The sequence below is a fragment of the Pongo pygmaeus genome, chromosome 16, assembly GCF_028885625.2.
Source record: "Pongo pygmaeus isolate AG05252 chromosome 16, NHGRI_mPonPyg2-v2.0_pri, whole genome shotgun sequence".
Lineage (NCBI taxonomy): Eukaryota > Metazoa > Chordata > Mammalia > Primates > Hominidae > Pongo > Pongo pygmaeus.
This window is the reverse complement of record NC_072389.2, coordinates 38,706,036-38,721,956: the sequence shown is the minus strand read 5'-3', so window position 1 is coordinate 38,721,956 and position 15,921 is coordinate 38,706,036. Positions and strand designations below refer to the sequence as shown.

The window sequence follows — 15,921 nt, the reverse complement described above, 5'->3', positions numbered from 1 at the left end:
CTATACAAAGCTGGTAAGGGCTAAATCATTAATTAAAAGACTATTGTCTTGCTAAAGCAGTTTGATTTGTGCCTAATATGGCAAGTAATCAACAAACAATAGCCAAAAAATAGTTAAAATTAAGCACTCACTATATGCCAGACACACATTTAAGCAATTTGCATACATTAACTAATGTAATGCTTATATCAACCCAATGAGGTAAGTATGTATATGTCATGTCCATTTTATAGATGAGAAAACTGAGGCACAGAGAAGCTGTCTCATGCTCAGTCTCCTGGATATCATGAATTTTGGGAGAAGTTAATAATTTAAGACTAGGTAGCCTAACTCCGGAGCCCTGTGCTCATAACTATCTCAGTATTGTTAAGTAAATTAATGATTTAGTCCTTAAGCCATTTCACAGCCATTGCCTATAGGGGGCAGGATGTTATTACATAAGTGATAAGGATGGGCGTTGAATTCAGGTTGACAAAGTTTTGAAGTTTTATGCCACTTCTGTGTGATTTTGGCAAGTTACTTACTCTGTCTTTACTTCAGTTTCCTCAATTGTAAAACGGAAATAGAATTGTGTATTACAGATTGTTCTTATGAGAATTAAACGAGGTAATATTTATGGAAGTGCTCAAGACAATGCTCAGGACAAAGTGGGTACCACATAAGTGTTAGCCCCTCCCTTCCCACAATTGGGAGACCAAGTATTACAAAATACATGGGTATGACAAAGAGTAACACTCTAAGCCTGCATACTGTTTAGCTGCTGGATTTTTGAGACAGAATTTTCCTCTGTCGCCCAGGCCGGACTGCAGTGGCACTATCTCGGCTCACTGCAAGCTCCGCCTCCTGGGTTCACCCCATTCTCCTGCCTCAGCCTCCCCAGTAGCTGGGACTACAGCCGCTGGATTTTTCAAGAAGTTCTATATTCTAACACCACTCTTTTTTTTCCCCATTAAAAATGCCTTTTCCTTCTTATTTTATCCATCCATCTACATTCTTCACGGACAACTTCCCAATCTCCGCCTCTGGCCACCTACTGTATTTTGTCTGTACTTTTATTACAATACATCCAACCTCATGATTATTTTGAGTTGCCTAGCCATACCCATTTCCTCCTTTTTCTGAAAGGTCCCTGTTTTCTTCTTTTTTATGAGCCTCAAGTGACCAATATTCAGTTGGAGGTCAAAAAGATTTGTGCCATAGAGCTGAGTGTGGAAACAAGTACGACATGTTCCTTGCATTAAGACCTGGTGAGGAAAACAAACATATATACAAATACCTCACATAACGTGGAAAGTCACACATACACTACTAGAAATTCCACAGTGTGGAAGGGGTAGAGGGAAGGAGAATGAGTTTGAAAGACTTCACAGAGGAGGTGTTTGTGTGTGTGTGTTTAGGGAGAGGCTCTTTGGAGAGAATTTAGAGAAGAGGCTTAGAAATACTGCCTGAGCTCTGCAGATGTACTTACTAGTAAGTTATCTTACTTTGCATGTGCGTATTTGTGTTGAGGGGCTAGGACTTACTTCATATAGATATTTTCTTCTTCTCAGCACTAAACATGCTACAGCATTTAGTTGGGAGAGAATTTTGGTTTAGGGTTCCTAAGCTGTTCAGTGAATAGGCAAGAGGTAACATACGTAAGGGCTTTGGGGCTTGACAGGTTCAAGGTTACCTCCAGTTCTGGTCTTCATTAGAAGAAGAGTGGCAGGGGAGAGCAGGTGCTATTCAAGGCCAAGAGTGCCACCTAATCTCTGCGAGAGGTAACATTCTGTGGCAAACAGCACAGGGCTAAAGACAGAAGAGGGATGTTCACCTCCTTCAGAAAGACTCAGCCATGCTCACCTATAACTCAGTTCTTAACCGATGCCACCCAAAGCTGAATTGCAATGGGTCATCTCAAGGCCTCTAAGCATAGAGATAAGATGCCAGCATGGAGCTTCCTTCTCCCATGGGGAAAGCATTCAACAAATGGCAGAGATCAAGAATGTACCAAATTTTAATCTGTAAAGCTTGACAGGTGATTTTTATTTTGTTAATTTTAGAATTTAGGAGAAATAGCTGGTCAGCCTCTTCTGGAAGAATAATTCAGTGCCTATATATTTACATTCAAGGAAATGCTGCTTAAACTGCAGCGTTGGAGAAGTACTGGCCAGAAGGAACAAGCAAAACATTTTTTAGGGAATTTTCTGGATGGAGATATGAAAAAAAAAAAGTGACTTAGTACAATGGCTACTATTGTTAGATTTTTTCACTTGTTCATTATATTTGATCCTTTGATAATATTGTAACAGCTTTCATTAACAATATGGCTTGGAGTTAATTTAGGCAAATCCCTTCAACATTGAGCCAGCTAGCAGATTTCAGAATTTGAGTTTCAGGACACTGTTGCTCTCTCTTTCCTAGAAAAGTTGTGGCTTCTCTGCAGGTCATTGGCCAACATCAACTGCTCACAGCAGAGGGACCGCGGGGTGAGCCCACCACCACCTTATCTGAAAATGATTCACATCCTTGGTTTGGTGAACTTTTAAATGTTAAAACACTGAATTCCGTGGGGCTCAGGTTTTGAGTCACAATAGTGAGATATCTCACAGATGTAGTAGGCAAGATAAAAAGAGTGATTTTAAAAAGCCATTCCATATGTGTTTGTAGCTCATGGTATGTATGCTGGTAAGTTCTTTGGCAAGGGTACAGTGGAGAAGCACAGTACAATACAAAGAGACAGAAGAACTGCCTTCAAGCCATAGCTTTACTCACTTTACGTACCTTGGGTTGGTGACAATCAGACACCCGGACGTTTTTCTGGAACGGGTAAGGGTAGAAAGAATAAACAAGTACCCCTTAATTCTTCTGAGTCCTACTTCCCCCAACTATACAATGGAGGAGTGTAAATGAATATGTGTGGAAGTATTTGGTAAACTGCCAATTCATTGTATAATGTTTCTAACACTATTTACACTTTTATTATTTCATCAAATGCAAGGGTAATAGAAATCAGATACGCAATAACATGAACAAAATTACCAATAATTTAAAGGATTTTGACCCTTTAATGCATCTGGTTCTGTAATCAGCAACCTTGTCTCCATCTGATCACATTAAAAACAATTTATGGGGGTGGTGGTTGTTAAACCACTCTCTAGAATTTATTTTAAAATGCCAGGCTTGAGTGAGGGGATTCATCATGTCTGGAACATTCAGCAGAGAAGCCAAACATGCCTGATCACCTCAATCATTTCGTCTATTTCTGGGATCCCAGGATAGAGTACTTATGACACGAAGCGTGAACCTCTCATAACTCCTCCTGTGGAAGGGAAGAAGCATGAGGTGAAGACAGGCAGTCTATACAGGGCTGGCCTCTCAGGTGTGTGTGTTTTGCCAGGACAGACAGAATGTGGTCTGTGTGCCTGAGGCCTGAGGTAGCGGGGCTGCAGACTGCAATCCTTGGTGCCCGAACACCATTCACAGATGTAGGGGGAGGCTTCGCAGAGGCAGGTGACAAGTGACTTCATCTGACTGACTCCATTTACCTCACATGAAACGGTCACCTGGTGGGACCCCCAGCCACAACAAACTCTCTGTTAAAAACAAGGTGGGAAAGGGCCAGCTGTGGTGGCTCACGCCTGTAATCCCAGCACTTTGGGAGGCTGAGGAGGGCAGACTGCTTGAGGTCAAAAGTTCAAGACCAGCCTGGCCAACATGATGAAACCCTGTCTCTACTAAAAATACAAAAATTAGCCAGACATGGTGGCGCATGCCTGTAATCCCAGCTACTCGGGAGGCTGAGGCATGAGAATCGCTTGAACCGCGAAGTGGAGGTTGCAGTGAGTGGAGATCATACCACTGCACTCCAGCCTGGGTGACAGAGCAAGACCCTGTCTCAGGAAAAAAAAAAAAAAAGAAAGAAAAAGAAGGTGGGAAAGAAGCATCCACTTTCAAAAGAGACTCTCAGCAGGTGATATAGGAGACATATGGGTAACTCAGCCTATTTTCAGTTCTCCTGTGGCGGTAACCACAAAGGGAGTCTAAACTCACGTTTTTGTGGCTTTGGAGCACTGCTGGTACATCCTCACAAAAGACCCGCCCTTCCCAGAGTGACTGATGGAACTACCCTATCAAGGGTTGCCATTGCCAAGTCCCCCATGCACTCTTCCAGAGGTTTCAATGCTTCTGATGACGAATGGTGAGATTTGTTCCCTTCAGAGATATTCTGACAAAGATGAAAGGTCAATATAAAGGGCAGTAAGATGTACGAACCTCAAAGTAGTGTTTTCAGACAAACTGATCCTATCTTGACAGTCAATTGCTCTAGTCTACGATTTGAAAGCGTGTTCCAAGATGGATAGGAATAGGAAACAAGATAAAAAGCAATGATATTAAACCTGAGAAATTCCTTCTTCTTTAGACAAATGATAAATTTGCTGAATCTGTACCAAGGAGCAGACTGATTATATGTAATACTCAGACAAGACAATCTTCCTCTTGAAATTTCATGTCTTAGAGACAGTCTAACAGCCCGCAGAACAAGTTATAATCTTGTTTCAACATGGGTCAAAATGGTAGGAGTCACCTATAGTACAAGGATTAGAGAGATAAATCTGGACAAAGCTCGGCATTGTTGAAAAATGGAAGTCAAAGTTTCTAGGATGCTACATTTTCAAAAATCATACTCCAAATCCAAAAAACAACCCCCCCGAAACTCATATCCTATTTCCTTTACAAACTCTCTTTTATTATTATTTTATTTTCCTCTGGGGCAATTTTCAATGCTAAGGAACCACAAAGGGAAGTAACAGAAACAATAATTGTTAAGAAACAATAATGGTTAAAAGAGGAAGACTTATGGAAACATAAAAGAAGAACAGACACGTATTTACAGGCACCTCTAAGTAGAACACGACAGCAAGAACAGACACCAAGCAATCCATCTCAGGTTTCAGGACAGTCTGAAAGTAAGTTTCTTCAATCAGAAGAAAGGCAGAACGCAAAATACATAACAGAACCACCAGCAATTATAACACACTGCCCAGATGCTTTCTTTGAAGTTAAGCAGCCCCTATCTATCTTACAGTATTTCTTTAAAAAAAACAGTTACCTTAATTAAGTCTTAGAAGAGCACACTGTCATTTAAAGGCAATGTCACTTACTGGGGCATCTCTCCTCCTCCTCCGTCGGCTGCTCCTTCTCTGGCTTGGGTGGGCCTTTGATTTTGTAAACCAAGGCACAGAGTTTTCCTGTCCAGGAGGTGTCCTCCTCCTCCTCTTCCTCTTCTTCCAAAGGAACCCCTAGCAAGCCACAGAACAGGGTGAAAATCCAAAGCAGTACATGAAACCATCATAGTGTCAGAAAGAACATTTAAAAAACCGCTTCCCATCCTTCTGGAACTTTCTAAAGATACTACAGGCAACCTCTCGTAAATATTTACCTATCTTATAACTTTTGAAAAAAAAAGATTGATTTCCTGTTTATCAGAACATCAAGTAAGTTTAATCCTAAAACAGGTGTTTTGAATCTGTACCCCCCAAAACCTCCAAAAGAGTGTATGGGGGATTACATACACTCTTTTAGTGTTGAAACCTCTGGAAGAATGTTTGGGGGATATGGCCCTAGAGTCTGTAGAAGGAGTTAACATTGAGTTATTTCAAATGAAAAGCTTGACGATTATCCATATATTATTAAACTTACCCATGTACAAGCAACACAAATGCTGAGAGCTGCTTAAAACCAGTAGGTACGTATCCAAGTAGAGATTGCTGGCTGAGAAGCCTTAAGGGCAGAAGTTACTAAACACACACACACACACACACACACACCCCTACACACACACACCCCTACACACACACACACCCCTACACACACACACACCCCTACACACACACACACACACACCCCTAATAGCTAAAAAGCAAAGGGATCAGAATCTTGTCTCACCTGGAAGCTGAGAGTCCCAACTAACTTTAAGCAAATTAGGTGAGGTTTATATAAGGATCAATTATCTTCATTCTTTTGCTAGAAACCCTGTTTCCTCTCTATATCTCAGCACAGGCTCTTCTAGGCAGAAGGAATTTTGGTCATATATTCTGCCAGGGTTACTTCCTGTATCTTTTCTGACACAAGTAGTTAGGATAGAGTCACGTCTTGAAAGACAGTATCACAATTTTAAATACAAAAATAACTTCCCAATCTCCCACTAGCTTTCTAATGAAGGAATCAAAAACAGACTTTTCTTGGACAAAGGCTTTCTCTGGGCAGCTCACCACAGTGAAGGAGAAGGTCCTCATGGAAATCATACAGCTCCTCCCGAATCTCCTCTGGGCAGGGGCAGTTCTCTCCCAGTTGAAAGTTAAGCAGCATGTTGATCTTTGAGAGGCAAGAGAAGAATAGCTAGTTGGTTCTCAATATTGGCCAAGGGAACTCAGATCCTGCCTTAGACAGACACTTACATTCTTTGCAAATTTATTTTGCTTAGTGATTTTTTTTTTTGGTAAAAGTAGCCAATATTTAAAAGTAGCTTTCGCCTTTTTCTGATTCTAAAAGTAACTTATTAATTGTATAACATTTGGAAAATACCTAAATAAGAAAATTTACTGTGATTCCACCACCCCGAGATAACTACTGTTAATGTTTTAGCTAATGTCTTCCTGACATTATGTAGGTATACACACTGAATGGGATCACATTCCAGATACACCTTTTAAAAACCAGAGTTTTCCACTTAATGTTACTTGAACATTTTCTTACTTTCTTAATCCAATTTTTAATAGGTGCATTGTAATTATATGGAAGAATTATAATTTATGTAAAATTAACTCTGTTATGACATATTTGTTTCTTTGTCCTTATAAAGCTGGTTTGAGTTTCCTTTAAAATAATTTTTGTTCATGTCTCTGATCATTTTCTTAGAATACACTCCCAGAAGCAAAATGACTAGAGCAACAGGTTTGCATATTTTAATGTTTTTTAATATGAATTTACAAATTGCCCTTCAGAAAGCTTACAAGTTGCATTATTAACAAATTTATACAAGTGTGTATTACTATGCCATCTTCAGTATAGTAATGAGAGTTAACACATTTTCAAATATTTTCAATTGAATGGGTGAAAAATGTCCTATCCCTGTTGCTTTAATTTATGCTTAATTGGTGAGGTTGAAATTTGTTTTTTTCACACGTAAAGATTAATTTTATTTTGTATTTTATAAATTTCCCATCCATGTTTTTCCTCTATTTTTCTACTGGGTAACTATCTTTAAAAAATTTGCCCTTGAGTGCTTTGCACACCTCTAGATTTTTAACTTTTTATATACATTTATACTCTAAATGTATTGCCCAGTTTTTGGTCAGCTTTTAATTTTGTCTACAAGTTTTTTTTTTTTCTTTTTTCTTGAGACGGAGTCTCGCTGTGTCGCCCAGGCTGTAGTGCAGCTGCACAATCCCGGCTCACTGCAAGCTCCGCCTCCTGGGTTCCCGCTATTTTCCTGCCTCAGCCTCCCGAGTAGCTGGGACCACAGGCGCCTACCAACACGCCTGGCTGATTTTTTTTTTTTTTTTTTTGTATTTTTAGTAGAGACGGGGTTTCACGCTAATCTATCATTCTTTTTAGTTTTTGTCTCAGGGATTTTTTCTTTTTTCAAGACTGAGTCTTGCTTTGTTGCCCAGGCTGGAATGCAATGGCACGATCTTGGCTCACTGCAACCTCCACCACCTGGGTTAAAGTGATTCTCCTGCCTCAGGGTGCCGAGTAGCTGGGATTACAGGCGCGCACCACCGCACCCGGCTGATTTCTTGTATTTTTAGTAGAAATGGGGTTTCACCATGTTGGCCAGGCTGATCTAGAACTCCTGACCTCGTGATCCACCTGCCTTGGCCTCCCAAAGTGCCGGGATTACAGGCGTGAGCCACCGCGCCCGGCCTGACTCAGGGATTTTTAGTAGTTTTTGTGCTATGGACCCCTCTGACAGTCTGGTGAAACCCATGGATTGCTTCTGATTAATATTTTAAATGCACAAAATAAAATACATAGGACTACAAAGATAAATAATTATATTGAAATACAGGTATCAAAACTATAAAAATCAAATTTGTGATGTAGTAACATATGTACTTATCAACTCATTAGAGAAAATGATCTAGTGGCAGGTCTTATATCCACTATGGTCTTGAAGTAGTAAGGAATGAAAATGATCTTTCTAGATACCATAACCATTGTAATGTGATATGAAAAAGTGTGCAATTTTGGTTGGTGTCAAAGTCAGGTAATTGTTTTGCTGCCAATATTAAAATAAGAAAAGAAATGCTATCAGAGATTAGTGAAAATAAAGCTGTCATTCATTTTCCACTCAGGTTCCTGGATCTCTGAATTCTGCCCATAGGGCCACAACCCCAGGTCACTGAACACCTGGAGTGACAGAAGAAATAACCAGAGGTAAACATTTTGCTGCCTCAGCCAGGATAACCCAAACTCCCTTTGTTTAGGATTTCTAGGTTGGAAAAATTTGCAATCTCTTATTAAATCACGAACCTCATGTAGCATTGTTAGGAGGAACTCTACGCAAAGCTCTTACTGCAAACCATATTTTGCAAGTAGATAGAGGTATTGTTTGTAAGAAAAAATATCCACAAAACAGGTGAGGTCACGTTTGTGGTTTTTCTGTGAGGTTAAATTACGGTAATTATATTAACAACATATGCTGATTTGTTGTTGATTAAATAAAAATAAGATTTGAAGATCTGGTTTCTGAGTTAGAAAACTAATCGATTAAATAAAAATAAGATTTGAAGATCTGGTTTCTGAGTTAGAAAACTAATTTCTTTATTAAAAGATCTTTCCTTTGGCAGAACATTTAGGAAGCAGGGGCTTCCCTGCCTGTAGGACATACAACAGAAAGCTGCGTTGAGCTGAATTTTCCACTGCAGGTCATGCCCTTTAATAACGTCCTCTTGGAAGTGAAAGGCCAGCTGGCTATGCTTGGCTAACTTGCCAGCAACCCTTGGACTAATCTCAGTTTTACCTTCTTTTGTACTTAGTTATATCCCCCATTTTCTTCCATCTCCCTGAATACTCTCTGGATATAGGGCTTAAAAATCTATTTTCTCTTCAAAGGTTGTAGAAGGATATCACTGTTTTAAAATTGTAATTTTCAGGCATCCTATTTTCTAAGTGATTTTGCATTGCTATTTTCTGAAATTGATCTAAATCCACCATATCCTTTGATGACATTAAATCTTCCTGATATTGATAACTCTATGGGTAGGTGCCTTGTAGAAGTGAATACTCTGAGAGGGATGGCAGGGGGACAGCTGAATCTCATAGTGTTAAGTGTCCCTTCTTTCATTTTTATTCCCAGACCAGCAGTATCAGCATTACCTGAAAAACTTGCTAAAAATGCAAATGCTTAGGCCTCACCCTAGACCCACCGTATTAGAAACCCTAGGAGTGAGGCTGGGCACAGTGGCTCACGCCTGTAATCCCAGCACTTTGGGAAGCTGAGGCAGGTGGAGCTTGAGGTCAGGAGTTCAAGACCAGCCTGCCCAATATGGGGAAACCCACCCCTCTACTAAAAATACAAAAATTAGCTGGTCATGGTGGTGCATGCCTGTAGTCCCAGCTACTTGGGAGGCTGAGGCATGAGAATCACTTGAACCCGGGAAGCAGAGGTTGCAGTAAGCTGAAAGCGTGCCACTGCATCCCAGCCTGCATGACAGAGTGAGACTCTGTCGCAAAAAAGAAACCCTAGGGGTGAAACCAAGCAATCTGTGTTTTATTAAGCCCTTTAGATGATTCTGATGCTTGCTCAAGAATCACTGGTCTAATACATTAGTGAAGAATTTCTTGAGTTACAGACTTCTGAAATGAGTCTGAAATGATTGATCAGAGGATTGTTTAGAATACTAAAGGACGGTAAATATTCATCATCCCTTTGCTAGATGTAAAATGAGAAAGTCTTTTGGATTGACTGGAAAAGATTATTTGCACTGTGACAAATGCACAGGTATGCCGTTTTGTCAGGAATTACTCTTGAAGGCTTTACAAATGTTGTCAAGCTGCTTTTAGACTGGTGGTGGATCTAAATGGTAGCCCAAGACACAGCAGAAGGTATGGAGGCAGAATGGGGAAAGGAAGTGTGTGAGCAAATCTTGTCCTTCCCAAGATCTGGAACCATGAGCAGCTATATCCACGAGACAGTGTTGGGTGGGCAACCCCAGTCTTGGCTGGGAGAAAGAGATGCCAGAAAACATGTGTGAACTCCACTCATTGGGTCACTGATGGAAGGTCACACAGCCTGTCATGAAACAATTGCAAATACCTCCAACAATAAAAGTAATAGTAGCTCACTTAGCACTTACAGAATGCTTACTCTGTGATAGGCATCACGCAAAGCAATCTAAATGGGATCCTTGCAAGAACCCTGGGAGGGAGATGCAAAAATTATCCACATTTTGCAGCTAAAGAAACAGATACAGAAAGGTCATGTGGAAGACCATACAGCGAGCAATGGGGGAGCCAGTTGGGGAACCCACAGCCTGAGGCCAACATGTGTTACCATCACCATGTCATTCTGTCTTCTGTTATTCACAAATACATACGAAAGAGCCAGAATTTGCCCAGTGAAATAGGGAACATTCAGATCTATTGCCAGTCTAAAAGCAGCCTAACAACATTTGTAAAGCCTTCAGGAGTAATTCTTGGGAAAATAGCACACTTGTGCATTTTGTGTGGTGCAAATGAGCTGTTCCAGTCAATCCAAAGGGCTTTCTCATTTTGCAAAGGGATGATAAGCTTTACCCGCTCATTAGCCAGGCTCGTATCATTCAAGAGAGTCTTTGAAAGCCAAGATATGTCATTCATTTTTAAGCCAATATAAATATCTACGTTTTAAAATAGGTTAGGAAAGTAATTGGATGGAGCTGTAGTTCTTCCATTAACATCAAATGGTAATAACTATATTGACAACACTTTACGGACAGGCTGCTTGTTTTATATACATGTATATATGCTTACTCTATGACAGGCGTCATGCTAAGCAATCTAAACAAATTATCTCATGTGATCCTTGCAAGAACCCTGGGGAGGAGATGCGAAAATTACCTACATTTTGCATCTCCCTCCCAGATGTATACATACATACATACATATATATATATATATATATATACACACACACACATATATCTATATCTGTATATATATATATATATATATATAGATATGTATAAATATAATCCAAAGATCCGGTTTCAAAACAAAAACTACTTCCTTCACTGAAAGATTTATCTTTTCTTTTGAGCACTTAGGGAGCAGTGGCCAACCCACCTGCAAGGTCTAAGTGAGCTGCTGAGCAGCGGGGAAAATGGAAACTCTTATTCTACAAGATGTGCCTCCCTCATTTAGAAATTTCTCACCAGGATCTTGACTCTTCTTAAAGAAGCCCTTCCCATAGGGGTAAGGCTAACCCCAAGGTGGGTACTGTAAAGAATGAATACAACAAATCACAAAGATGACTCACTCGCTGAGTCCCCTTCTCCAGGCTCCAGGGAGCTGGGGAGGCTCTGTGAGAGAGTCGTGCCATTGGTGAGGGGGTTTAGATGCATTAGACGAAGAAGACTGTGTGCCAACTCTCATAAGTAGGGGCAGGTTGACCCTATTCTGTTGGTATCTGATAGACAGGTAGTGACTTCTGGAAGGGTTGGCAGAAATCCTTCTGAGTGGTGTATCCTTGCTGAGGAGACAATTGAATCCCAACAGTGTTCTGGTCTTTGAATCAGTAATGCAGGCGTTGGAGAGGGTTAAAGAAGGGAGGAAGCCCTGCCGCATGTGCAGTTTAGAAAGGGGTATTTTCCCACCCAAGAGAACTGGCAAGTATTCCTTAGCTTTCACGACTAGGCCTGTCTCCTAGCATTGAATTGGGTCTTTTCATCTTCCATAGCTCTTGAGGCTGCCCTAGACACCATAGAGGTTTCATGTGCCCTGTTCCGTAGGTCTCAAGTTCTTCCATAGGAACTGGATGGAGACTCAGGAAGGACCCTCACCTGCTCCTGTGGGGGTGAGCGGAACTCTTTGGTCTTCCGGGCAGTCAGGGCCGCAGACATGTTCAAGGCCTGCATGAGCTCATTGTAGCGGAACTTCTGATTTGCCTGCAGCTTGGAGACATAAATGTCACCAAATGCCACAATGGCCTCCACTCGGTGCTGCAGCTCACAGTCGCAGAGATAGCTGAGGAGCTCACACATCTGCAATGAAAGTATTATATAGATAACACTTTGTGTACTTTGGTGAGGCTGCTAGCATCCCCATTTTACAGACAGTAGCACTGAGACTTAGACAAAGTAAATTGCCACACAGTAGCCATAGAGCTGTTACTCATACCTTCACCATTAAGGCGAAGGGAATAACAGAAAACAGCTCACTAAAGACAGAAGAAATCTGCCTATAGAGAGAGAGAATACTATTTCTAAGAAAATATTTTCCCAGGAAGTTGAGTAGAAAAACCAGCTCCAGATCATGCATGTGAGTGCTGCCTCCCTTTCTGAAATTTTCCAGTCCTGGAGGATGGAAAGTGGAGATGTTTGTCCTTCTCTCCATCTTTCATTGTTTTTTGCACTATTTTTCTGGGATGAGTTGTTTTGGATTGTTATTATTACCAATCTTATCACTGTCAGAACTTATTCAACAACAAGCACCATAATCATCAAGCACTCTTGGCCAGTCACTATGCTGAGCACTTGACATAACTTACCTCCTTTAATCCTCAGTGTGTTCCTGATATTTTTATAAAAGCAGAAGATCTATTAACCTGCCTCCACTTAACCACCTGCAGCTTACCTGCAGCTTGACGGACTCGGGTAATCGAGTCTGCAACAAGCCTTTGACAGGAGCCTCCTTGCCAGCCTTCTCCCCAGCCTCCACAGCCTTCTCCTCCACCTGGGTCACTTCCTCCTTTTCTGCTCCCTCCTCTGTCCCCGCACTATGCTCCCCAAACACAGAGGGATCAATCAGGAGGAGGATCTGACGAACATCATCATCATCAAACACGCCCATGACCAGCAGGGTTCCAATGAGTTTCAGCACAGGCACAAACTGGAACTCCACAGACCCCCCTACGGGGTCTCGGATGTGGGCCCCGCTGCACTGCACTGCCTCTGTCAGCATACTCAGAGCCTTCGTCCTGAGACTCTCCAGTGGAATCTCAGGGCTCTGCTTTTGGTGATCCTCACCAGTCACAACAAAGCAAGGGGTGGAGAACCTGAACCCGGGCTTGAGACATGTTCTCAGGCCCACCCCAGGCAGTCCATGCCTCTTGGACTCGTCCGGGAAGAGGCGGATATTCCTGGTGGTGCTGGTAATGGGGATGATGTACTCGTTCTTCATCATCAGCTTCCTCTCCTTGGCGTTGGCCAGGTGGATGCTGATGAGCAGGTCATAGAAACCAGACCGAAGGAGGCCGGGGAGGTACTTGTTGTCAATGGCATAGAAGAGCTGGGAGAGGTCCACGTGGCTGCACAGGGCGTAGGCCACGCGGCTGTTTCCCAGGGCGCACACCGCGCTGTAGAGCCTCAGCGTGTGGTAATGGAACCGCATCAGGTCCTCCTGCTCACAGAGCTCCAGGATATCCACACACCTGAGGACAGGACGAGCAGTCAGCCACACCAGGGGGGAGAAGAACCCACCAGAATCCAGCGATTCCACCCAGCCCAACAAAGACAGAGGGTGGAAGGATGGAGGGGTCTCTGCCACAGTTTCTCTTATGGCTTATCATGCCTCTCTCAGCTCTGGTCCGTATTCCAGTTCCTAGTACTCCACTGTATTTAACTACAAGGCTCTCAAAAGCCTGCAAGATACTGGTTCACCAAATATGAAAGTCCTCATTATTAGGAAAAAATCCGAAATTCCCAAACAGAAAACATTCACGTATATGAGAGTGATGACTTAGTCGTCTTACTTGTAGGATCAAGCAGATCTTGCATTTCCCTGTGGAAAATCTCCTTAGAAAACGTAGATTATGCTTTCTGTCAGTCTACCATCTACATCAGGGGTTCCCAATCCCGGGGCCATGGACCGGGACCAGCAATAGATTCCCATAGGAGTGTAAACCCTATTGTGAACCGTGCATGTGAGGGATCTAGGCTGCATGCTCCTTATAAGAATCTAACGCCTGATGATCTGAGGTGCAACAGTTTCATCCTGAAACCATCCCCTCTACCCCCTCCCCCAGCCTCACCCACCACTGTCTGTGGAAATACTGTCTTCCATGAAACCAGTCCCTGGTGCCAAAAAGGCTGAGGACCACTGATCTGTATCATTTGTATAATGTCCAATCTACCACTATCCATGGGGTGTTCCTCCAACGACCTGAAAACAAACACACTTGTTTTGTTTTCACAAACACACTCTGCACTCTTGTCCAGAGAGGAAACACCTTCCAACCTGAAACCAGTTAACATTATCCAGTTGGCTCTCTCTTTCTTGACTTAGAGATCTGTTTGTATGTTGCTCCGTTGTTTGTGTGGGTCCAGGGCCTGGGCTCTAATCTCTGCTTAGATTTTCCATTTAGTCTCACGCCTCCTCATGGATTTGAGGACCCTGCGGAACTGACTGACTTGGCTGGGCTCCTGGTCTTTTCTGCCCCTTTCCTGCCATGGCCTGCCCTGCTGCCCGTGACCCAGTGGGACACCTAAATGGGACCTATGCAGGTGTCAAATACCTCCACCCTTTCCCATTACTCTGCTTTTTTATTCAAAGAGGTCAAGGGATGGCAATAACTGTAACATTTATTTCTTACTATGTACAGAAACTATACCAGATTATACCTATACGATCTCATTTTTTTCCTCCCAGAAACCCTTTGGGTGGGCATTTCTCTCACTGTGTAGATGAAAAGAGCAAGGTTCAGAGTACACAAGTAATGTACCCAAGGCCACACAGCCAGAAAGAGAGAGCAATGGGATTGAACCCCAGCCATAATTAATAGCACCTCTTAGCAAGGAGAGACCAGGAAGCTGATTCCTGATTCTCTAAGTCAAGCCTTGTTCTTCCCCTTCCTGTCATAAATGATGCATATTTCAAGGTAAACTGGTTTTTAATTAAAGGCATGGCACTGTTCCTTGATCCCAGGCACTAGGAGCTGCAACAAAGGCCCTGTGGCAGGCACCTCATAGTGTGTTTCCTGCTGTTTCTGAGTAATGAAAGTGGGAAGGAATAGAAACTTAGGCACTGGGGAAATTAAGTCATACTGGGACTGAGCAGGATCCAACACAGATGCTCCTGGTTTCCTTCTGGGCTGGCTTGGCTCTGCCTCACCTGCCCCTCAGTCCTGCCCCTTCCTTCGCGGGCCCCTCTGGTACCTGTTCTCCTCGGGGATGTGGAGCGCCATCATCTGCAGGGGCTCCAGGCACTGCACCACCCAGCCATGGCGCTCGCTCACACGCTCGGTCTCCACCTTCAGGAAGCTGTTGGGCATGCGGCTCCAGAGCACGGGCTGGATGGTTTGGACGTCCAGCCGAGGTGGACACTGTGGGACTGGGTTCTTCTCTTCACTCTTGAATATGGCCGCTGACAGGGGCAGTGCATTCTGGGGCACATGGGAAAGGCATTGGAAAAGAAACACACAGTTGCTGGACGACGCACCCAGACATTTTAACCAATATCGTCAGTATAAATTAAAGAGGGACAAATGTATCCAGGGATCTCTAAGGGCTTTACCAGCATTAATTAGCACTTCAAATAATGGGTTACATGAGCATTGATTGATTCTTTCAGCACCCAAAAGAGGCGGGAAAAGGGCAAGAATGCATATTCTATCATCTGAATGCCACAGGAAAGGGCGGGGCCTGGGGGTGGGGGGCTTATGGGAAGTGAGCGAGCTTCTCTCGTCTTCTGAGGCCTGGGATTTTCCCCCTAATGGTTAGTGCTGCTTTCTCTTGTCAT

At 42.7% G+C, this 15,921-nt stretch overlaps 1 protein-coding gene across 1 annotated transcript in view; it reads right to left on the bottom strand.

Annotated features, from left to right (window-relative positions):
• Nucleotides 1–15,921, bottom strand: part of RYR3 (ryanodine receptor 3) — a 566,641-nt gene that overhangs the window by 193,151 nt on the left and 357,569 nt on the right. The window contains exons 34-38 of the mRNA XM_063652550.1: nt 15,339–15,565; nt 12,820–13,615; nt 12,027–12,227; nt 6,255–6,357; nt 5,145–5,282 (exon numbers count right to left, since the gene is read on the bottom strand). Coding sequence (XP_063508620.1) covers nt 5,145–5,282; nt 6,255–6,357; nt 12,027–12,227; nt 12,820–13,615; nt 15,339–15,565 — 1,465 coding nt within the window. The remainder of the gene's footprint in view (nt 1–5,144; nt 5,283–6,254; nt 6,358–12,026; nt 12,228–12,819; nt 13,616–15,338; nt 15,566–15,921) is intronic.